General features: G+C 32.3%; 1 protein-coding gene across 1 annotated transcript; it reads right to left on the reverse strand.

Moving 5' to 3' along the window:
• Positions 1 to 21,714: 21,714 nt before the first annotated feature.
• On the reverse strand, positions 21,715 to 23,660 carry LOC113381064 (piggyBac transposable element-derived protein 4-like). The gene is made up of 2 exons (XM_026620054.1): positions 23,578 to 23,660; positions 21,715 to 23,500 (listed from the first exon to the last, which is right to left on the reverse strand). Exons 1-2 carry the CDS (start codon positions 23,658 to 23,660, stop codon positions 21,715 to 21,717), a joined length of 1,869 nt encoding a protein of 622 aa, XP_026475839.1.
• Positions 23,661 to 24,650: the final 990 nt, after the last annotated feature.

A 24,650-nucleotide genomic window follows, 5' to 3' on the forward strand; every position in this document is an offset into this window, starting at 1 on the left:
ACCATTTAAGATAGAAAATATATAAATAATAAAATGACATCATATCATCAAGCTTTATCCTTTTAATTGATATTGGAAAAAGCAAATCAACATTTTTTGCCAACTTGAGATAAAATGTATCTTAAAATGTTTCATAAATTACAACATATTTAATTATTGAGATCAAATTAACTCTGTTATAAAAAACATGCAAACTTACTTAATATGATCGCTTACTCCAGTTACCTCAAATAGCTCCTAAATAGAGGATAATTTTGTTATGTAAAACATTCATCATGTTGGATAGTATTTCTTCACCGACTCCTAGAAATATAAATTATTATAATATTTGATAAAAAATGAAAATATTAGGTTGTTCAAAGTGTAGTTTCAATTTTTATAGATTTTTTAACAAGTCATTTTTGTGTAATAAAGAAATACTGTATTAAATTATATATTGACCGTTTAACACTGACATCTTCATCAAATTTCTGGGAGTAGTGTAATTCCAGGATCATAAATTTTTTGGTTGTTATTTGGCAAAAAACTGATAAAGGTGCTTCTTGGCCTCCTCATTTTGAGAAGAAGGTTTTACAGTCTAATAATTTTTTTAGTAACAGAAACAAATAATAGTCCGATGAAGACATGACTGAAGAATACAGTGGGTGCGGCATTGTGTCCCATTCTAGGTGTAGAAGTTGAAGTAATATCATATAGTTTATTTTCCATTGAAGTATATCATATACTTTATTCAGCTGATGACAGCAGACATCAGAATTAACTGTTATGTTATCTTGAAATAACTGAAAACATACATGTCCTTTAAAATCTCACCATACGTACGGCATCATCTGTTTCTAGTGAATATAGGCTTGCAACTGGTTTGAGAAAGTCTTTTTTTGTTTCATGAGCAATTGAATGAGATATATCGTATTCAAACCAATTTTCATTCCTAGTGGTAATTTTCTTCAAAAACCAATCATTTTCAGGACGTTTCAGAAGTGAATCGCAGACTTTAATACAGCAACACAGGTTTTTCTCTATGAGAACCTGGGAAACTCATACATTGAGTTTTGATATAATCCTAGACCTTTCGAGTCATGAACAATTGAATTTGATAATTTTTATCATTTGTAAGTTAAACAGTAAAATATGTCGACAATGCAGCTAATTGTTTCCATATTTACAGAGACAGCATCCAACAACAACTGTGCATAATTGATCAGCATTTTTCACAAACCTTAATACAACCTTAACAAGTTCCAAATGATATAATAATTATAGGGCTCAAGTGTGATGTTATTTAAAAAAAAAATACAATTAAATATATGGTAAAACAACGAAACTACTTTCCAAACAACCTTATATGATTTTAAATAGCATCAAAAAGAAAGAAAAGATGAAATGCCCACAAAAGAAATTGTTAAAATATATTTAACATGTGCTTTGCCATAACCTCACCCTGAAATTGAAACAATATCGAAGAATAACGAAGTACGTACTCACTTAACAATCATAAATAAAACAAACAATAAGTTTAAAATTAAATGAACAGCGTGACACAAAAATAAATATGATATTCACAAGCAAATGCAGAATAAGATGCTGTTAAAGTTCTTTGCATTATTCACAAATTAATCAAATAAGGTTAACCTGTAAATAATTATATCGCCAATTAAGGTCATTCATCGTCCATTGAAGCACTGAACTTAAAATAGAATTAATATACAAAACTCTAGACAATAACAGACCCAAAACAGACATGTTGAATCACATCTGAAGCACCGAGCGACATAAATTACGTTAAACGAAGAATAACGAAGTAACTCGGAAAACAAATGTAAGGGTGTCGGCACACTAAAACCCAAAAACCTAAGCATAGATAAAATCATAGATATACTCTTCTTTTATCTATGGATAAAATTATTATATATAATTATTCTTATATAATTATATGAATATGATACTTATTTAATTATGGATATTTATATTTGTTATTATATTTTTTATATTTTGTTCTAAGTGAAAAGGCCTTGCCTTATACAATACATTGAAAGCATAGACTTAAAGCTTATACATTGAAATTGTATAAGGTCTATGGTGAGAAGATATAATAATATGATTTATAAATAGGAAATAGAATAGAACATTTATAATAATAAAATAATAGAATAAATAACAAATAAAAATAGAATAGGAAAATAAGAGTATAATAAGCATATAGTAATATAATAAGTTACGAGCATGGTCAGAGACTAAAATAGTAAAAGATTAGAAAAAAAATCAATCACATTGCAATCGTATCGTTCTTAATTTCACTATTTTTTAACAAGTCATGTATGTGTGCTAAAAACATAGGAAATAGCATTAAAATAGAAAATAAAAGTATAATAAGAATACAATAATATAATAAGAAAATATAATAACGATAAGAGCATGAGTTAAATAGTGAAATTTCAATCGATCAATCATTAAGCAATAATTATATGAGTACATTCTTGATTTCACAAATTTTTATGATAGGTCATTGTAATGCACTTGAAAACTTGGATAAAATTAGTTTTTTACGGTTATAATAATGTTAGTACTACATATTGGTATAAAACATATAATAACTTCCCGAAGGAGAAGTTTATGTTTTCGTCAAAAAATCCGATTCGCTAATTTTATGTTTTCTCGACGTTTCCAGCCATTCTGAATCGAATGAGACCAAATTTGGACAAAGCATGTGTTTGTGTATGTGTATATGAACAGATTTTTTGCCGTAAACCGACGTTTTCTCAAAACGGGCGGACCGATTTCAAAAATTTAGAAGCCATTCGATGCATTTCGATGAGGAATATCGTTTGTCAGTTTTGCGCTTCGATCGGCCAAGCCGTTTCTTTTTATCTCGCAGAGAAGTAAAAAAAATTTTGTCCACGTTTTAGCCCGCAATTCTGAATCGATTATGAAAACTCAAAAACCGTTCGATAGATATTGGTTGGGAATCGTGCTGATTAGTTTTTGGTAGAGATCGGCCGAGCCGTTTTTTTGTAATAAAATGTTAAAACAAATTTTTTGACGATTATTATTATTATTTTTTGACGGTGGGTATTATAGTCTTCTAGATCACACTAAAATATTGCGGCCGTACGACAACTCGCTTAACTTTGAAAATTCGTTCAAGTTTGCAAAAATTGGTATAGATTTTTTGGCATTTGTCAAAATTAGACTAATCATCGACGTTTTCTCAAAAACGCCTGAATCGATTTTAGAAATTTAAAAGCCATTTGATGTATCGCGATGAGGACTATCGTTTGTCAGTTTTGTGCTACAATCTGCCAAGCCGTTTAAAAGACAATACTATTCAGAAGAAACAAAAAAATGTGAAAGTGACTCTCGAAAAATATGGAAACTAATAAATAAAACATTAGGAGGAGGAAAAAATAAAAATGAATATAAAGAAAATATTGAAAAAATACAACATAAAGATAAAAATATATTTCTTACAGAAAAGTAAGACATTGCGGAGTATCTCAACAAACATTTTGCTGAGATAGGTATGAAAGTACAAAAAAATGGATCATTGCAACTATAAACCATCAATACACAGACCTAAAAACAAAATCCAAATTTTTGAATTAACAGATGAGAAAGAAACAAAAAAAATGTTGAAAATCTGAAAAATAACGCTGCACCCGGGGAAGACAAGATAACAGCAAGAATCACTAAAAAAATAATAAATATAATAACTCTACTCCTTGCTGTTTTAATGAATAGATACATAGGATGTGGTGCATTTCCATCGTGCCTTAAAATGGCTACAATAAAACCAATTTTCAAAACAGGAAACAAAACAGATCCAAATAAATACAGACCCATAACAATAACACATCCTTCAAGATATATGAAAAAGTAATAAAAAAAAGATTACTTAATATTCTCATTCAAAAAATTGACAAAAATCAATATGGGTTCCTCCCTTCATCAAATACACAAGGTGCGCTAATAGATTGGACTAATACCATCAGTCAGCATCTTGAGGAAAAGATGCATACAGTTGCAATTTTTATTGATTTACAAAAAGCTTTCGACACAGTAGATCATGGCATATTGCTCAATAAACTAATAGATTTGGGTGTAGAGGGTTTGTCTTACAGCATTATCAAAGATTTCCTCATGAAAAGAGTGGTAAGGACAAAGGTGAGAAATTTCACAAGTGGAGGATGTAGCATAACCTGTGGAGTTCCACAAGGTTCTGTATTAGGACCTTATTATATCTATTATACACTAATAACCTTAAAGACGAAAAATTAAAGGCAAGATACAGATTATATGCAGACGATACAACCATAGTATATGCGGATAAGGATAAAAAAAAACTCGAAGATACTATAAACACGGACATGAAAATATACACCTAGTGGCTAACTGAAAATAAACTAACAATTACATATATTTCAATTCATATATTTCAAACATAGAAAAAATACTGAGATTACTAAACTAAAAATTAAAGTAAGTAATAGAGAAATAGAGGAAGTGGAAAGCATAAAATACTTAGGACTGATAATAAATGAAAAACTGACATCGACAGAGCATATAAACAAAATAAAAAGAAAGATAGGAACATTAACAGGGGCATTGAAAAGGATCCACTCTTTCGGCAAAAAAAATAAAATATAATTCTTAAAACGCAAATAATACCTATAATTTTATATGGAATAACAACATGAAGCCAAACAACTAAAGCAAACCTAAATGACATGCAGAGAATAATGAATAAAGCCATAAAAATAGCATATAATTTTCCACATCTAACACCTATCAAATACCTACAGAGAGAAACAAATAATCATTCACTAAATAACATAATTAAAATAGAGAAATGCAAACTAATACACAAAAACCGAATTAAGTTTAAATTAAAAGTAGTTCAGGGTTTTGGTTACTTACGTTTAAAAAACACTTATACAAAAACTATTCAAACATTTCGTCAAATGTAACTTTATTAATGATTGATTACATAGCAAAATAACTATTAAATGGAGAGATAAAAATGGAGAGATAATAAAGAAGAATGTCTCGTAAATGAATTTTAATCCTAGGAATTTAGTTTTATCTCAATTTGGATATCAATATATATATATATATATTTTTCGTTTTTAGGATTATTTTGTCTGGGAACTATTCGTTCTTTTTTAAAAATTTGCTGTTCTTTTTATGTTTTTAAATTTTTGCATTACTTGTCATTCCATCGTCAATACTCCTGAGCTTTTCACTTCTTAGTTTTTAAGTTTTTAATATATTATTATTAGTCATTAAGTAATTAATATTAATAAGTTATCTTATTATTATTACGTTACGTTATTACGTTATTAATATTAATATGTCTGTGATGTATTTGAAAATATATTTTGTATTTCGTATGTTTTGTTCTTATTCCAAATATTAAATTTTTTTCAGATTTTTTGGCTGTATTGATTATATGTACAAATGTAGAAGTAATACCAGAGGTTAATTTACATACTGTATGTGCATGTGCTGCCATAGATAAAAGAAGAGGGTGCTGCCATGTTGTGATCAATTCGTAAATTAAAATGGGTGTATCGTCAAATCGCCCGAGATAGCGATCTATTCATGCCAGCGATGTCCAACCTAAATTACTCTTTGGGACAAAATTTAGGAATTTACAAGGCACTGGGCCGCAACAAATCTGGAAAAACTAGTGGTGCATAGCATAGCGCCCTAAGGCAATTTGATGGAACTTCTCGTACCGTAATTCCAAACTTTTAAAAGCTTTAATATTTTTGAAAATTTTGAAAAAATTAGAATTTTAAGAATCTTGAAATTATTGAAAAAATGTATTTTTTTGAAAAAATTTTTTTTTTGTATGTTAAAACTGTGTGAAAATTTTTTTTTTTTAAATAATCGTAATATGAAGATTTTTCGGAGATAACTCCTCACGATTACAAGCATGTGGACTTATTGACTGGTGAATGACTCGTGAACTGGTGTTGTCCACTCGTCCATAGAGCTGCTAGTCTCCCGTTGTCCGTTGCGTGGGCAATTATTTGTCGTTATCTGTCAAGCGCCATTCATAGAGTATCATATCGACATCTATTCATTCGATTAATGACCATTACTTTCGGTTGAAGCTGGCTTAGTGGTCAGACTTCTATATTAGCCTTTACAAAAATTATTTTATTTATTTAAATTGAAAATAATAATTTGTGCGATTGTTGTTTGTCATGGGGTCGCACAAAAATCGCCATCGGGCCGCAGGTTGGACATGGCCGATTTATGGTTATTTATCTATGAGGATTTCTAACTAAAATATTTTGTATTTCTCGTTAACGTAAAAGCGTTAACGTTTCATCGTAACGGACGTCGCATCTCACGCTACGTACAGGTGTGTTGGCACCCTTACATATTGTAATCGTCATATCGTCATCTTCTATGTATATCATTGATGGCAGGCGCTTCATATTACTTTCAACAAGTTTTTTGATGTTAAATTCAGTGCTTTGGTGGATGATTAATGATTTAATTATTTATTTTGGTTAGTATTTTATTGAATTGGTTATTTGCCTTCTTAATTTATATCAAGGAATTTTGATAGCATTGTATTCTGTATACGCATTGATCTTAAATGCTAAACATTCGTTAACGTTCGTGTGTTTTCTATCATTTATTGTTAATGTTTGCATTATTTATTAGATTACTTGGTGCGTAATTTTTGTTGGTTATCGATATTGTTTTAATTTAAGAAAAAGGTTATGACTTGCACACGCCTGTCATAATTTAACATTTTTTTCTGTGGCCATTTCATGTTTTCTTTCATTTTGATACGGATTGAAATATATTTTCATTTGTGTATCAAATATTATATTATTTTATAATTTCAGATGCCGGTGAAGAAATACTATTCCACATGAAGGATCATGTGATCTTTTCTGAACAAAATCATACTATATTTCTAAGGTAGGTCATTCGTTAGGTCATCTAAGGTAAGTTGCTGCATGTTGCTCCTATCAATTAAGTTAATCTTGATCACTGCAATTAAATATGTTGTATTCTATAGAATATTCTGCCTACAGTAGGAAAAATTTCTATATATTAACTAAAATGATAAATCTTACTAAACTGATATGTGTCTTATATAAATTTTGCAACTGAATGGTGTTCTAGTCGTTTGATCTGTAATCTATTAACGGTGGCTCAATCAAGTTGACAAAGATATTTTTGTTTAGGAATAATAGCTAATAAATGTTGCTTTTTTAATTCTGACTTTAGCAGTTAGTGCAGTGGTTTCCAATCTTTTCTTCCTTGCGCCCCTCTTTTTTTCTAACAATTTAATTCAAATATACTTAACTGAAATTATGCCAAATAATACACAATATTTTAAAAAAATGTACATACAAACATAACTATTGATTATAAGAAAAAATAATCTGAAATTTAATAAAATCAAATCATAGAATAATAATTAGCACAACATTAAAAAAATTGATTGCGACGGTTGAGCTTATTTTCATCATATTTCTCAATGACATAGGGATTTCTAATAATAAAGTAATGCGAAAATTGGTTCCTTAGATTAGTCATATGATTGATGATAAGATCTTTACTTACTTTTATTTCATCAGTAACACAAGTAATTTTGAAAGTGGTAAACATGTCAAAGTTATTAGTTTTTATCCTAGCTATCCATAGTTTTAATTTTTTCATAAAAGCCATAACCTTGTCTTTCTGAACAAAAGCATGAATTTGAGATCCTTGCATTGATTTAGTTAAATCGCTTTGTCTTTGTAAAATATCAACTCAATATGCAAATTTTGCAAAGAAAGTACATTTTCTTTGGTACTTAGTATTTCTGTTTTATATGATATGCAGCAAAACAGTCTCCAAGATGTAACGCAAGTCCACAAGACTTGCACATATTAAGTTTGTCGCTCTTCCTTTTTTGCAAAGTGTCCTAAAACAAACCTGCTTCATCTTTTTTGTCATCAGCAAGAAATATGGCACTTTCTTAACAATTTAACACTGCACTACACTAATTGACACAATATTAATACCAAGCTATCACTAGTTCAAACATTTAAAACTAATTATGAATTAGAGTTGAAAAACTAACATTTTAAACTAATTCAAGTTCAACTATTTAAAACTAATTATGAATTTGACACAAACTACATTTGTGTACATAGTTGTTGAAGTCTAAAAGCTGAATGAATGCTATTCAAAACTAATTATGAATTTGAGTTAAAAAACTACATTTGTGTACATAGTTGTTGAAGCCTAAACGCTGAATGAATGCCTGTACAAAGATTTTTTAAAAAAATGTGCAAATTGGTAAAAACATATGGTTATGGAAAGTAATAAAAATGGACACCCTCATTCAGTAATAATATTGTTTGAAAAATTGTTGAGGAATATTTTGTAATCATTGCAGAGTGAAAGCAGTCAAGTCTCTTGTTGATTGCTTAACGATATTAGACAACCTTCACTAAATCTTCTTTTAAATATATTGGTTTCAAAATGTAAAATACTCAGGTTTAGAAAATCAATTTTATTTTTAGAAAATCAATTTTAAGTTGAAGGGTGTTAATATGATCTGAAGCATTGTTCTAAACTGATTTTAATTTTTTTATTTATTTCTATGTTGAGAGATTCTTTTGTGTAAATTTTGGCTAGTTTTGCTGATGTAAAATCGTTGGCAATTTAGACAATTTAATTTGTATACTAAATTACTTAAAATTTTCGTATAAAATTTAGATTTTAACCCTTAACTGCATGATTTTTTCTATTTTTTAAAATAAATCAGGGTGATGTAATTAATGCTCTAGATCAGCGTTTCTCAAACTTGTTTCTTCCATCGCCCCCTTTGAAGATCAGAATTTTTGTATCGCCCCCCCTACCAAATTTTTTATACAATCTCTGAACACTGTTTTTTTACTTTTATTAATATAGTTATAGTGTGATATATTAGTTGATGCAACCTTACATTCTAAATTATACATTTTTACCAGTGAGAGCAAATAAAACGCAACTTTATGACATTAGTCATATTAATTATATTATATATTATAATCAACTTAATAGAAACAGTATATCAAATTTTATTTTCAAACTCTAATGAGAAGGATGAATTTGATAGTTTTTTACAAGTTTGTCAATATCAGGTCCACAGTCGTAAGTCACCGCGTTTGATAATTTGCAACTGATTTCTGTTTTTAGTAAGTAGCATTATCAAATCCACGTTCACACAAATATGACGATGGAAATGCTAGTAAAAATTTTTGAACAACCGACCACATGCCAGGGTATAACTGCTGAATTGACTTCTGTAGCCAAAATTGTTGATAACCATCTTTAAATTTGATTTTTAATTCTTCATTTGTTGTTAATTCTATAAGCTCTTCTTCTAGCTGGGCTGATGTTTCTACATTTGCATTTGAAAAAGGGTCTAATACCCAGCCTGGTATTTCCAAATTTAAAATATCTTGAAATCTTTCAATAAAATTGCCATGAAGATTTTCCAAATGTTGGCACTATACGAGCAAGTCTTCGTTGCACGATACCGATAAATTTGGAAAATTATGAAACTCCCATTTTCCAATATTTTTCTTATGTAATAACAGTTTAGCTACAAAAGCAGCGATGATATTTTTTGGTTAATATTTTTTATTAAATTTAAGCCATCGCCTTGAAGTTGTAGATTCATATTGTTGAGCAATGCATAAAGGTCTATGAGATATGCTATATCATTTTTTGATTATACCAGGCTTTTACACAACTGTGTATCCTTATTTTCTACAAACTCTATAACAGACAAACAGATTGTAAAGACGGGTCAGACGATATCCTTTTGATAGGCAATTTTTTGGTAAAAAGCTATGAAACGGTATCAAAATCATTTAAACTCCATGGAAATACGACCAAACTTTACAAAGTACCAATTAATCGCTTGGATACAAATTCTGGTGAACTTTAAAATGTAAAGTAAATACAATTACAAATGCCTCTAACCCAACGTCAACAACCAACATTTTTTGCGAGGCCTTTCATCGCCCCCCTGGAGAACAATTTCGCCCAGCAGGGGGCGATATCGCCGACTTTGAGAAAGACTGCTCTAGATGAAAGAAAAAATATTTTAAAAGATCCTAATGTAAATAGAAATGTGTATCATGTAAAAAACAATATGATGGAAATTTACATCATCATGCATTGTCACATATTTAGCTCACATTTCTTGTTGCATCAAGATTTGGTTCATCTGTGAGCTTCTCTGTATTCTCTTGTCCAGAATATACCTCAAATTTGTGGGCAAATCCCATCAAATCACAGACAACATATAATTTGAAGCCCCATTTATGGGGCTTCTTAGGCAGATATTCTTTGTGAAGATCATTGTTATTAAAATGTAAAGATAACTAAATAAAGTTATACTTGTTTAGCGGCATTGTTGAAGAAATGGGCTCATATCAAAACTCTGGTGACCAGTATGATCTTGTGCTAGAATCTTGTTTGCCATCTATTACTGCATAGTGATGTAAATTTCCATCACATAGTTTTGAGAAATTTATTCACAGTTTTTTAATATAAATTGTACAAAAAACTACAAAAACATGAAAACAAATCTTTTCTCCACTCATTTTCATTTTTACTGTATTTTATATCTCCGTTTATTTCCTTATAACAAACTAAAATCTCGCTCTTTTTTTCGAGTCACAACAAAAAGCGGAATGACCAAGTTCTAGGCCTGGTAATAGACAGTGACGTTTGCTATTTTTTTACAACTGTGTTTTGTTGTACGATTTAGTCTCTTAAAATGTTACCAGCAACAACAAATTTACAGTACAAAGTTTTTGAGTACCTTTTTTTTGTTCACTAAATGTTATGATTGAAATTTCCATCACCATGCAAAGAAGGGTCAATTTAGTGAATAATGCTGAAAGAGTGTTGTTTGAGGTAAAGACTACTTTACCGGTAAAGATTATGTTTAATGCAGAGCTTTTTCTATGCATAGTATTGATCGTTTATAAAGGGTAAGCTAATAGTAATTTTCGCGGTTTGGATTTCCCGTTGAAAAGTTATGGCGGTTTTGGAGGTATGAAATTATGTTTCTAGTTATGGATTGGATCAAATATTGAGGATAAGAATTCTTACTTAAGATTTGTGATACGAATGAGAGGTTGTTCTGCAAAAATTTGTTGTAGGACAATAGTATAGCATGATCTATTAACACACTATAGGCGGGCCCTGTAAAATGCTCGTCAGACCAAACTGATACGTGTAGCGGGCAAATCGCGAGTAACACGAGTACGAACACAACTATTTTTTTATAGCTCAATTAGAAAAAAACACATGGTTGTTTTAAAACATAATAAATTTATTTAAATAATGCATAATTAAGCATAAAACTACCAAAAAAAATTAAAAAAGTAGATATATAAACTATACAGTTTTACTTACATTAGTACTTTTTACATGTGTGAAATTTATGGAAACATTCACCCTTATGAAGAGGTTCGTTACATAACTGGCACGCAAAACACGTTAAACTTTTTTTTAGGAGTATCACAAACATGGTATTGTCTTTGGGGATGTATTTTCTTGCCACCCGTTATTTTTACAATGTTATGTTTACTGGCATCCAGTAACCTCTTTGGAAAATTATTTATTCTATAAGATGTACTGGGTCCGGAATCATCAGTGTTATCTTCAACATTTTCACTTATCCATACTTTGGCCACATCGTGCAGAAAAGTTTTGTATTTTATTTTTGAATTTGCATTTAGAGTTTGAAAAACTCTAAAAGCATTAACAAGAGCTCCATTAACTATCACTGTCTTTTTGTCCATTTTTTGTGCGTCGTATAATAGAATAATATGATAGGTACTGATCAGCTCGATCAACACCTTTCATAAATTTATTATACTCTACAACGCATGTTGGCTTCCAAATATTTTGTTTTGTATTCCAATTTACATTTCTGCTTTGTATAATACTTGCTGAATGAATTGTTGATATCATTCGAACCAGTCTTTTTGACTGCCAACATTGTACAAGAGTATCTCCTCGGCGACGAAACACAGATTCACCTCTTCTCAGGGTTATGTCTTGTAACATGGAGGACGTCTTGTAAAACTGTAGGAGTATAATAGTATCCTGAAGCCGACTTCCTTCACCATGATAAATTTCATAATTGCATATATATCCTGTTTTGCTTCACAATCCATTGGAATTAGAATTCCATATATGTTGATTTTTGAAGCATTATACATCTTGAATAATAAGCGACCTCTCCACGGCATAATACTTTCATCTAATGACAAGTCTCGTTCTGGCTTGTATACTTGTTCAAATTTTGTTTTGAAATAAGACACTATCGGAAGTATTTTATTAAGGCGATCTCTTTCATTGGTGTTATTCTCATCATTAGAAAAATGACAAGCATTTTTCAAAAATTTGGTGAAAACGGTCTCTGCTCATCACTTGGGCAAAAATTGGGTTTTCAATTGTTCCGTCTGTGGACCAGTATTAATCCCTACTCTCCTTACGAACTCTGCCCATAAGCAAAAGTAATCCCAACATTTTTTTTAATTTTACTGCAGATACGTCTTTCCATTTCAAAGATTTTGCACTGTCTTTAAAACGATCAATATTTTGTGAATGATAACGATTACTTTCTTCAGCCATATAGTCAAACAAATCATTACCCAAAAATAGCTGAACCACTTCACTTATACTTTGTGGATTATTTGGTTTCCAAACAACGTCACTTTGACCTAAAAATGGTTCAATAATTGGAGGATTGTCAAATTCTGACCACTCCACTTCTTCATTATCACTACCTTCAGAATCACTGGACATAATCGGTAAAACTCTTCGTTTTCTATGAAAAAAAAATTATGATACCAATTAGTAATTATGTTATTGTTTTCACTGTAAAGCTGTAAGTCTAGGAGGCTGATGGAATTGTTATTATCAATTTCAAAAGTAAATTGCAAACGCTAAGGAGGGGAAACTGGAGAGTCCATTGGGGTGCTAAACGTTTGGAAATAGAAGTTGTTGTTGAACTCAAAGAAAGTGTTGCTAATAATGAATTTAATTGTTTCTCTGAACCAGTGCAAGGAAAGAGTCGTGTGCGCGGAAATGTCATGCCATTTGGCGGTTATGGCTTCAAGAATTAGGTCTAAGGAAACATTAGTGAATAAAGAGACTACATCTAAACTGATCTAAACTGATAATGTATCTGTCACTACATTTTCCTCATTCCTGATTTTCTGTAGTACTTCAGCATTCCCAGAAACCTAAGCAGATCCAGAACTGTTGATGGTTGTGGAAAGTTCAAGATTTTTTTCACCCGGGTCTGTAGATGGAGAATAGCCATTCTCACTAAGCTTGTAACCTAGAAAATCTACTTGGGACTTGCCTAGGACGCATTTGTCGGTGTCGATAGTCAGTGAATGTTCTTGCAATCGCTCAAACAATATCTGCAGGTGGCAATGATGTTTTTCCATGCTCTCAGACGTGACCAGAATACCATCCACATATACGAGGTCTGTTCAAAAAGTACCCGGAATTTTCGTTTTTTCAAAAAAATATTTATTTATTCGTCTACATTAATGTGGTCCCCTTCAAAGTAGTCCCCCCCAGATATAATACACTTATGCCAGCGTTTTTTCCAATTTTCGAAGCACCCTTGATATTCACTTTTTGATATGTCCTTGAGCACTCTCAGCGATTCGGCCTTTATTTCTTCAATCGAGGAAAACCGCCGTCCTTTCATGGGTCTCTTCAACTTTGGGAATAGGAAAAAGTCACACGGAGCCATATCTGGTGAATATGGAGGTTGGGGCATGACTACGGTATTGTTTTTGGCCAAAAAATTACGAACAAGCAACGACGAGTGAGCAGGTGCGTTATCGTGGTGCAACAGCCATGAATTGTTTTTCCATAAATCGGAGCGTTTTTTTCGGATTGCTTCACGCAAACGTCGCATCACTTCAAGGTAATACTCCTTATTAACCGTACGACCTTGTGGTAAGAACTCTTGATGCACTATGCCGTTATAATCAAAGAAAACAGTAAGCAAAACCTTGACATTCGATCGAACTTGACGTGCTTTTTTCGGTCTTGGCTCACCTGGGCTCTTCCATTGGGACGATTGGGCTTTGGTTTCGACATCATAACCGTACACCCATGTTTCATCACCAGTTATGACCCTTTCAAGCAAACTTGGATCGTTGTTGACGTCATTTAACAGCTCTTGAGCGATGTTCATGCGATTGCTTTTTTGGTCAAAATTTAGCAGTTTTGGAATGAATTTTGCTGCCACTCGTTTCATGCCCAAAACATTTGAAAAAATGTTATGACATGAGCCAATTGATATGCCAACTTCATCAGCAACTTCTCTAATTGTGATTCGGCGATCATTCATAACCATTTTTTTCTCTTCTTTCACATTTTCATCGTTTGTTGACGTGCTGGGTCGACCGGAGCGTTCGTCATCTTCAACGCCTTCGCGGCCATCTTGGAAACGCTTATACCACTCGTAAACACTTGTTTTTTTCATAGCAGACTCACCATAGGCTTTTTGTAACATTTCACACACTTTGTTACACTTTATTTCATTTTTTACGCAAAATTTAATACAAATTCTTTGACTTTTCAATTCTTCCATTGTAAAAATCGCCGAGCTCAGAAAAACACGTCGAACCTTAGCGACTACCACAGACAAAGTAAACAGTGAATATAGCTGAAAATTTCATCATACTTTAGGGGCATGTATACCAACACAATAAAAAAAAAATTTGACAATCAGACACTCCAGACCCGCGAAATTTAAAAATTCCGGGTACTTTTTGAACACACCTCGTATAAACACCAAGTCAATATCTTGGAATATGTGGTTTATATATCTTGGCATTCTTCTGTCGAAAAGGCAGTCTTCTGAATATCCTCTTAATGCATCGGCACCTGATGATATGCTTTGGCATATGAAATCTATGGTAGAAAAAATTGTTTTACTGTGAAGGTTTGTGAAAACATCACTTATTAGTGGAGGAGGGTATTTATCTGGTAGCGTGCTTTCATTAAGTTTCTTATAATATCACCACACAGTCTATATGATCCATCTTATTTTGAAACCATATGTATTGGGCTTGCCCACGGACTGCTTGAATGTCTTAAAATACCCCTTTTCGGGAGATTTTGTATTTCGGCTTTTGCAGCTGATGCTTTTCACCGAAAATCTTTCTGAACCTGGCAGCAACTGGTGGACCTGTTGTAGGAATCCTGTGAGCAAAAGGATATGGTTTTATTGTTGATCTCTGTAGTGTCCTAGTAATGGTTATGTATTTATTTAATAGGCTTCTGAAAGGCTCCTGTGGATTAATGGTAGAAATGTTGATGTTCTTCAGCACTTTGTCGTCAGAGTCTCTCTTGCCTTTCAGATCTATGAGCAAATTGTGAACTGCCAAATGAAGGGTCTGCGCAGTGAAAGGTCCGGCTCAGAAGTCCGCTTTCCATAGGTGGATATTCGACTGGAATTGGCTGCATACAAAACAAGCTCTTCTTTGGCACGACCGGTTGAAAACTTGCGAGCCGGAATTATTGAGAGAACAGAGCCAGAGTCTACGAGGAAATGTATTCTTGTTTTTCTGTCTGCCACACTTAGTCGGAGCTCTGGACAGACTGAATTAATATCATCATCTTTACTTGCTCCTGTTGTTGAAGGTGACGTTAGTTTTCTGGGTTCAGGAAAGTCTGAAACAAACATGGTTCAATGCATCTAGTTGCCTTTTCTCTAAACCTGCTGTGATAGAAGCATACCTGCGATTTGGACGGCGTCTTTAATCTACCTCTTCTGTGCCTGGAGTGACTTCTGGTCCTGATTCTCTCATTATGTTCTCTGGTATGTTTCAGATTTTTCACCTCCGTCATCAAAGCATTGAGTTTCTGCATCATGGCAATCAGGATGTCCTGGGTGCGGTCACTCCCTCGTTCGTGGGTGCTCCGTTTGCTGTGTCTATCAGCATGTCTGTCATCTCACCAATGGCTTGTAGTACAATATTATTTGATACAAGCAATAGAGGCCGGATGTGCTGTGGAAGTCTGTCTAACCAAAGTTTGTGGATGATGTCCTTACTGATTGCACTCCGAGCCAGATCAATCATTTCCTGGAGTAGCTGGGATGGTTTTTTGTCCCCTAGGACCATGTTTGTTAATAGTTTATCTACTTGCTTTGACCTTGACTTGGATACTCGGTCCGGGATTATGCTTTTTAAAGTATTGTATTTGTCTTTGGTTGCCGGTTTTCGCAACACATCGCTTATCAGGTGTAACGTAGACCTGTCCAAAGCACGCAATACCGCCGTATACTTTGTGTCGTCGCTCCTGATCCTTCTAATCTCCTTGAAACTCTGCATCAATCAACAAGAACCACATTTCAGGAGAGTCTTCCAGGAACGGGGTTACCGTATGCCTGTCCACGTTGAAAACTTGTTCAGATTTTAAGTCATAGTTCTCTTTTGGGTTGGAGTTACTCACACTTGGCGTGCGAACTTCAGCGCTCTGTTCAAATCCTGCGAAGCTTTTGTGATTGAGGGTGAAGACATTGTTTTTTAATATAGTGTACCTCGCTTATAGTATGAAGTTCAGAATCTCAGCCACGCGTTTCTTCAGTCGGAGTCACCAATTATATAGTCTTACAAACTATATATTAATTTTATAAACGATTAAAACACGATTTAACTTCGATGATGATTTATCAGAAAATACGAACACGTAAACTTGCGAGATCAAACAATATTTTTACGACGTCTACACAAAAGATGATTGTGACTAGTGATGGGCGTTGAATCAACGAACGGTTATTTTCAATCGTTTCTTCTTCGTTAACGAACTAACCGTCTCGTCGCAACGAAATAACTAGTTGAAAATCAACTGGTTTCGAAGTAGTTGAAAACTTGGCGGCCAGTTAGTTATTCAACGATATAGAAATTCGTTCGTTGTCGATTATTATCATTCAAAAACATATAGCTTTTAATAATTTAATCAATCAAATTTGTATAATTGCAACCTTGGATTATTGCATGAATGCTTGCATAGTTGTGGTCGCAAACCACATGTTTAAGGCATATGACCGCCTAAGTCATCTATACAATCTGTAATACCTCTTTCAATCGATATAACATTATGTTCACTTAATAAAAAACCTGAATATAAAAATATTCTCCTACAAAAGGAGTGAGGTTTTCTTACTAAACTACCTGTCGCATCAAAATGCAGTACTCTATTTGCATTATTTTGCAAATATTCTTTTAATACATCGCATGCTTCATGACTTACTGCTACCGGAATTATCATTAAAAGGCCAGATAAAAGTTGCTTTTTCGGTGGTATTGTCAATTCCCGTAACATCATAAGAACTAGATCCACATTGTCGTCGGCATGGAAGTCATTTTCCTTATTTTCTTCATACTTTGCTTGACGCATGCAAACTTCTAAAGGTAGATTGTGTACGTCAACGAAATTTTTATGATTCAGGAAATTTTGTTATATCTTTGAACTGCTCGAGACGACATTCTGCTGGTTTTCGATGTTTAAGTTTTTTTTTAAAATCATCTCTATCTTTTCCTCTTAGTTGCCTACACCAAAGAATTGAATTAGTTTCTGTACCATGATTAAGTATACCTTCAGGTATGAATAAAATTTCTTTAATTATTTTTTGATGAGGATCAAATTTAATGTGTGCATTAAATATCATGCAATTTTCAACATCCTTTTACAATAATAAGCGCTAATATGAGCACTTTTTTATTTACACGTGCATAGCCAAAGTTCAAATCGCAAGGATATATTGCAGCTTTCTTAAAACACTCTAAAATGCTTCTTTATAATATTTTATTTTTTTGAACTGTACTATCTGCAATATGGAATAAATCCTCAAATTGAAGAACTAAAGAAAATAGTATATTTTCCGTCGGAATTTTGTCTGTAACACTCATTGATGAGTTTTCGATATTACTATATTCTAAAGCACAATTAGAAACACTAGAAAAATTGCAGGTCATCGTGCTTGACAAAACATCCATTTTTGTAACAATATGAGATTGTACATAGAAATTATTCTAAAAATAAAAGATTAAAATTTAATAAGGATAAATTAGGATAAGTGTGATTATGTAAAATCTTTATTTTGTATTTTATAAATATAAATAATATGCCTCACCTTAATATTGTTATTATCTATATATATAAAAGAGGATCGCTTTATGTGGTAACAATTATAACTCACGAACGGCTGAACCGATTTAGATGAAAATTGGCAGGGAGGTAGTTTAGAGCCAGGAGAAAGACATGAAATACTTTTTATCCCGTTTTTCATTCTAATTCAGAAATAATTATTTATAAACTATCCATGTAGTTTATTCAATCTATGATACTATCAATGATTTCATCCATGACATTTACATTCGATTGTCAACTGTCATTCGGTGTTTCTGTTTTGATACAAATATGCATTTATTATTATTATGAATTAATATGCATTTTTTAATCACCACTATTTGAAAATTATTACGTGAATAATATAAATTTTTTAATCACCACGGAAAATTAATACGAAGTGGCAAATAAATTAATTCTTAATAGTAGCAAGCGATGCCAGATGGACGATGGGGAAATTTATTTCTTGAAAATGGGAATGTAATTATTTATATATTTGGGTATTTATGTATATTTGTTTATACGTATTTAAATAGAGTATTTGAGGTGTTTATATTATATATATCAGCAATAAGTATAATCATCAACAAATTAATATAAAAAAAAAATTTTGAAATATAGTTTCTTAACATAACCTCAAAATTTGTAATAGAAATGTAAATAGTTATATATTAATTGTTCTTAATTTATAATTTCTTTTTACGTATCTTATACAATTTTTCAGGTGTTTACAACTAATTGGCGTATATATTATCAGCAAATGTGCTTTGATTGGACAATAAAGAGTTGAAATTACTTGGCTACCTTTTGTTAAATATAGTGATAGAATATTAGTTCTTGGTTCTTATAGTTATATCGTCAGAAAGAAAAACCCGACTTCTTTTTATATAATAGATATATATATATATATATATATATATATATAAAAGTCGTATTAATTACTCCACTTATAACTCAAGAAGGCTGAACCGATTTAACTGAAAATTGGCTTTGGTAAAGTTGGTAAAAGTTGGTAGTTTAGAGCCAAGAGAAGGACATAGAATACTTTTTATCCTGTTCAACTTGGAATAACAAAACGCAAATGACAGCTATGTAATCACGTATGGATGACAATTTGATATTTGTAGGGAATCAATAATAAAATTATTTATTTTAAATAAATAATTAACAATTATAATATAATGATAGTGCCATTGCCCATTGGTATAAACAGTGAAGCGAACTATAAAACTCAGTATGGTTGACAAATCATATTTTTCTCAAACCACGATGCTCTGAAAGTACTCATTTGTATAATTATATACTCATTGGTATTTATAAAATTATTTATTTAAATTCAGAACCTAAATTTGGAATCGATCAAAGGTACATTTTGTCGAATAACTTATTCCCAATTATAATGTCCCAAATTTATTGAAGAATGGATAGTAATATATAAAGATCCACGACTGAAGTGTCAAATAAAAGCTAAGCATTGTTTCACAACACTATTTGAAAGTAAAGGGAAAAAGATGTATAACCAGCTATAACCTTGATTCTTATGTCTTTGGTATTGGGAGATAAATGGTAATCTTTGAAAATCCATAATAAAAGTATTTTCTTCCGTTGGTAGTTTTTTATAGCAATTAGTTAAAAATGTAATTATTTTGTAATAAACCTTTGAAATTAAAATATGACATTAGACCTGTTTGCCATCTGGCCATTCCAAGTTACCCCGTTATAGGGTAAAAAGGTCTAGATAAATTTTTTTTGACAGACAGCAAAAAAAAAAACAAAATGGTGAAGTAGCTGGTAGTTTTACTGAACGTAGTCAGATAATTGTTCGCTTGAAATGTGTCATTTGTTGTGTCATAATTGGTTTGATTTTCATAATAAAATTTATATTTGCTTAAGGTCAAATTGGACCTTTGTGCCTTGCTCTGTTCTACATATATACTTTTTATTAAATTTACTTTAATTCGTCGAATGTTACTTGAAACTAAGAGATACCTAATTCATTTTCTATCTCTCCTCGCAGAAATTTGAAAACTTTGTATAAGCTCAATAGTATTATTTACAATTATACACAAAATCCAGAATCCAAAAAAAATTTTTGAAAAATTCGAAACGCAATCAATAATCGATTAAATGGAATTTGTAATTTGGTCGAAAGACCAAAAAAGACTTGGAATGGATTATGCCATATTTTCTGTAGAAAGTGTATAAAACTTTCAGTTTGGTTGTATTAATAAAATATAGACAAACGTGGGGTTTATTGTTTCTATAATACCTCATTGTATATAGCATTCAAACAACACATCCTTACACAAAAAGTATTATTTTTTTTTATTCTCTAGAAATTGTTTATAAAATACCTTACTTAGCAAAACAACGTTTGCCGGGTTAGCTAGTTAAATTGTAAAAGAAGTTCCGCTATATGCGGAATATTGCTATAATGCACTATAACACCCTAAAAATAAAACAGAAAAACTCGTTAAAATAATAAGTTATTGATAAAATATTGATCTTTATATTATATTGATATTTAAGGCAAAATGCCATTACGACATGTTATCAAAAAATAAAATATTGATCGTGTACCTTATAAATAATATTCCTTGCTTTACCTTACTATATTATTCCAGTCCGAGTGAAAGAACTCTATATTAATACTACTTCTGATTTAATCTTGATTGAACGCACTGAATTTTCAACGGACTAATTCCCTTAAATTAATAATATGATTAAATATCATTTATTTTTGGAAATTATCAACTACGCACCAATTGATACGTATCAGTGAGTTTTCAAATTCTAACTGAGCGTGTATCGCCATCGCGTCTCGCACGGCTGTTGTGAAATCACACATACACAGCACACGCTACAAACAGCCACTACACCGAGCGAGTGCCGCTAGTGAAATCACGTAATATTCGCTGCTAAAACTTCTTTCAATTCAAGTTACATCTCTTTCAATAAGCAGGATGATCTTCAAGCAAACGTTTAACTTCGTAAACTATTCGTCTATAAATTTGATTTCATAAATGTTTGTTGCTTTATGGTCTTTGGTCTAGAGTCTTCTACTGATTCTACTGATTCTATGATTATACGAATTCTCGGAGAAACGTCAAAATATTTTTTCAATAATATAAAATTTCGGTTATATATTTTTAATATACTCTACCGCTTAACCCGGCGCCAATGACGCGAAAAAAATTGCAAGAACGATGACGTTGGGTCATTTTGACCCGACGTTTTATTGAGGATTTATAATAAAAAATATATACTTTTACTAAATTGTAATTAATGTTTACTAAATAAAGGTATTTTCTGCATAAAAATAAATAAAATAAAACTAATATATAATAATTAAACTTTTATTGACATACTTAACAAGACATGCAAAATCAACTTTGAACAAACAACATATGTTAATTATAAGTTTTGGTTTAAGTAATGTTAATAATCATTGGTAACAAACATCTTATAATACTAAAAAAGAGATCAAATTAAGTTATTTTTAATTATAAATGCCAATCAGTCTTCTATTTCCTCATTTACTGACATCGAACTACTACAATTATTGCAGTAGGTAATAAAATGATCAGGGCATATATAAATTTGACATTCATGACAGGTATGACTTGTCTTCTTATCTTTTTTGGACGGACATATTTGGCATCTCTTGCGAACGCCTAGAATCTTTCGAGGTGGTTCATCTGTGGTTTCACCTGTGAATTGTGCGATTCTTTTGCGCAGTTGACGTGGTAAATTCACTCGAGCTCGTCGCACTTGTAAATGTTCCTGCACCATGGCGAGTCCCAGATTTTTTAGGAAATGTCTTCTTTTCATGCGTGTATCATCATTATTAGCCCGGTATATTATGTTTGCGTTTATTTCCGATATATTTAGCATTGCAAAAAAGATAGTCAATGGCCATCGTTTTGTGTTTCTACTCACGTTGTATGACGCAGAAAGATTGTCCACTACATCCACTCCACTCTTGGTGTGATTGTAAAAGGATATGATGTCTGGTTTCCTTTTGTCACCTGTAGACTCATCAATTTTTTCGTCATGATGTAGACTGGACATCAATAAGACAACTTTATTTTTCTTTGGAATGTAGGAGACTAGAGTTATGTCCTTTTGATGTCCAAAGGTAGATGATCCTGGACATTTTCCACGTGTTGTAATGAATTGAGGTGGAATCTGCCGTTTGTTTTTGCGTAAGGTTCCAACTGCTGTAAGTTTATGTTCCGTTAGGAGGTGAGATACTAATTCATAACTCGTGAACCAATTGTCGAATGTTATGTTACGATGGCTTTTAGAAACGGGCAAGACGACGCGATTTACAACGTCAAAAGGTTTGTTGCTGAGTGAGTATGGGCCACTTGGCTGCTTTCCGCTATATATTTCTAAATTGGTCACATAATATGTTGATGCATCTACTAAGGCAAATATTTTAATTCCGTATTTGGCAGGTTTAGATGGAATATACTGCCGGAATTTGCAACGTCCTCGAAATGCAACCAACATCTCATCAATGGTGCAGTTTTCGCCTGGCGAATACATTTTTTGACACTGCTGTACAAACATCTCGAAAATATTCCTTATCGGCGCTAAATTATCGAATTGTTGTCTTTCAGCACGTGTAGATTTGTCATCAAAACGTAGGCAGCTTTGTATAAAGTAAAATCGCTGGATTGACATGGTGAGCCTGAAGATTTCTACGCCTGTACCATCTACTTGCCATAAATCACTCAAATTTTGTTTGTTTGAACGGTAAAATCCGGCAATATATAGAAGGCCTATGAATGCTTTCAGTTCACTAATTTCTATTTCTTCCATATATCTATGTTTGCTCAAATCGGCACACAATGCTCTCCTCTCTTGAATGTGTAAATTAGTACAGGTTTGAATCGTATTCAATATATCATCCGTTATGAATAAGCTCCAGGACTCAAATATAGTTTTTGCATTACGAGCAACGGATCTAACACCAGGTAAATCGGATATAATATTTTCTGATCTGGTACGTACGTTTGATCGTGCTGGTGTTTTTTGCCACAAAGTTCCATCTCTTCCTTTGAACACATGCCGATTTTGTTGACTTTGTAATCTCAAAAGGTCCAAATTGCTTGATGAATCAGAGTCCGCATCAGAATCACTAACTTGTTGTTCGGTGCCGCTATCGTTACTTCGTTCCGATAAATGGTCTTCAACCTCGGCGTCCGAAGTAGAATTTGATTGGTCTTCATCTGACTCTTCCAATATTTCCAATATTCTCCGCGGATCATTTGTCAGTGCCATTTTCTTCAAAAACCTATTAAAGAACACAAAAAATAAATATAAAATCACTAAATAGAAAATAAAAGTATGTCACGAAAATATTACATTTACAATGACGCTGGGTCAAACATACCCGATTGGACTTGACGCACGAGTTGCTCGTTGCGCGGGCGGCGTCGCACTGAGCGAACCATCGGGGCGGGTAGCGGGGAGGCATCGCTTCAGCTACTCAAACGCTTAAACCACATAACCCGGGTAAACAAAATATATGTTCGTTAAAAAACGTCTCGGGTCATTATGACCCAGCGTCATTGGCACCGGGTTAAATGGGATCCACATGTGCACGATGAGCAACACTAATTTTAAATTGGTTCAGTATTTTAGGTGTCCATCGCAGCCATACAACGTGACACTAAATTTATATATAAATTGTAATGCCATCAACGTGAGATCATTTTAAAACAGCAACAAATAAAATACAGAATAAAATACTAGAGCTGTAGTATCTTGTAAAAAATTATATATGGTACGATATTAGAAAAAAATATAGATGCTTGTTCAACGACGGCCGTGAATGGAGAGAGGGAGCCTCCTAACTTTAGCGGTATCAGTAGCGGATTCTATATATTTCTTGATTTCTTGATATAAATAAATATTTTATTATTTTTCTGTTTTCTTTTATTTCGACGATTGACTGAAAATCAATATTAAGATATATATATATATATATATATATATATATATATATATTGTAAAAGGTTTCTATTTGTACTATAAAAACTGGACAGCTTTGGAGTAGTGTTCTTGTATTTAAATATATATACAATATTTACAAATTATAGTGAGTTCTGACAAGAGGCCAGATTATGAAAGTCTTCTTATCGCTGGAAGGATCGTAGCCAAGCTTCTAGATTGAGCCAGTCACCAAACGTTTGAGTGTTTATTTCCGTGTATCTCAACGTACTATATTCACTTGGAACGTCGGTTCAGACTCTCTCAAGTTGCTTTTATAAGTGTTCCTACTTAGTGTACTAACTTATTGGCACGCTGAGAGCTGATCCGCAAAGAGACAGATTCTGGAAAGGGGCTCAAGTTTTATACTCTGGAGGTCCGTCGAAGCCCATCCCTCGTTGCTCTGGGGGTAGGTGGTGGACATTCTCCAATCTCGTTCCAGCTTTCCTGTT

Source organism: Ctenocephalides felis, unplaced genomic scaffold (genome assembly GCF_003426905.1).
Source record: "Ctenocephalides felis isolate EL2017-DRISC unplaced genomic scaffold, ASM342690v1 CF-g0.4_SCAFFOLD_02541, whole genome shotgun sequence".
Lineage (NCBI taxonomy): Eukaryota > Metazoa > Arthropoda > Insecta > Siphonaptera > Pulicidae > Ctenocephalides > Ctenocephalides felis.

Coding starts and splice junctions, on each gene's coding strand:
- LOC113381064 (XM_026620054.1), bottom strand. CDS start 23,660: ATGGTTCGCTCAGTGCGACGCCGCCCGCGCAACGAGCAACTCGTGCGT. Junction 23,501..23,577: donor ATGTTTGACCCAGCGTCATT/GTAAATGTAATA, acceptor GTTCTTTAATAG/GTTTTTGAAGAAAATGGCAC.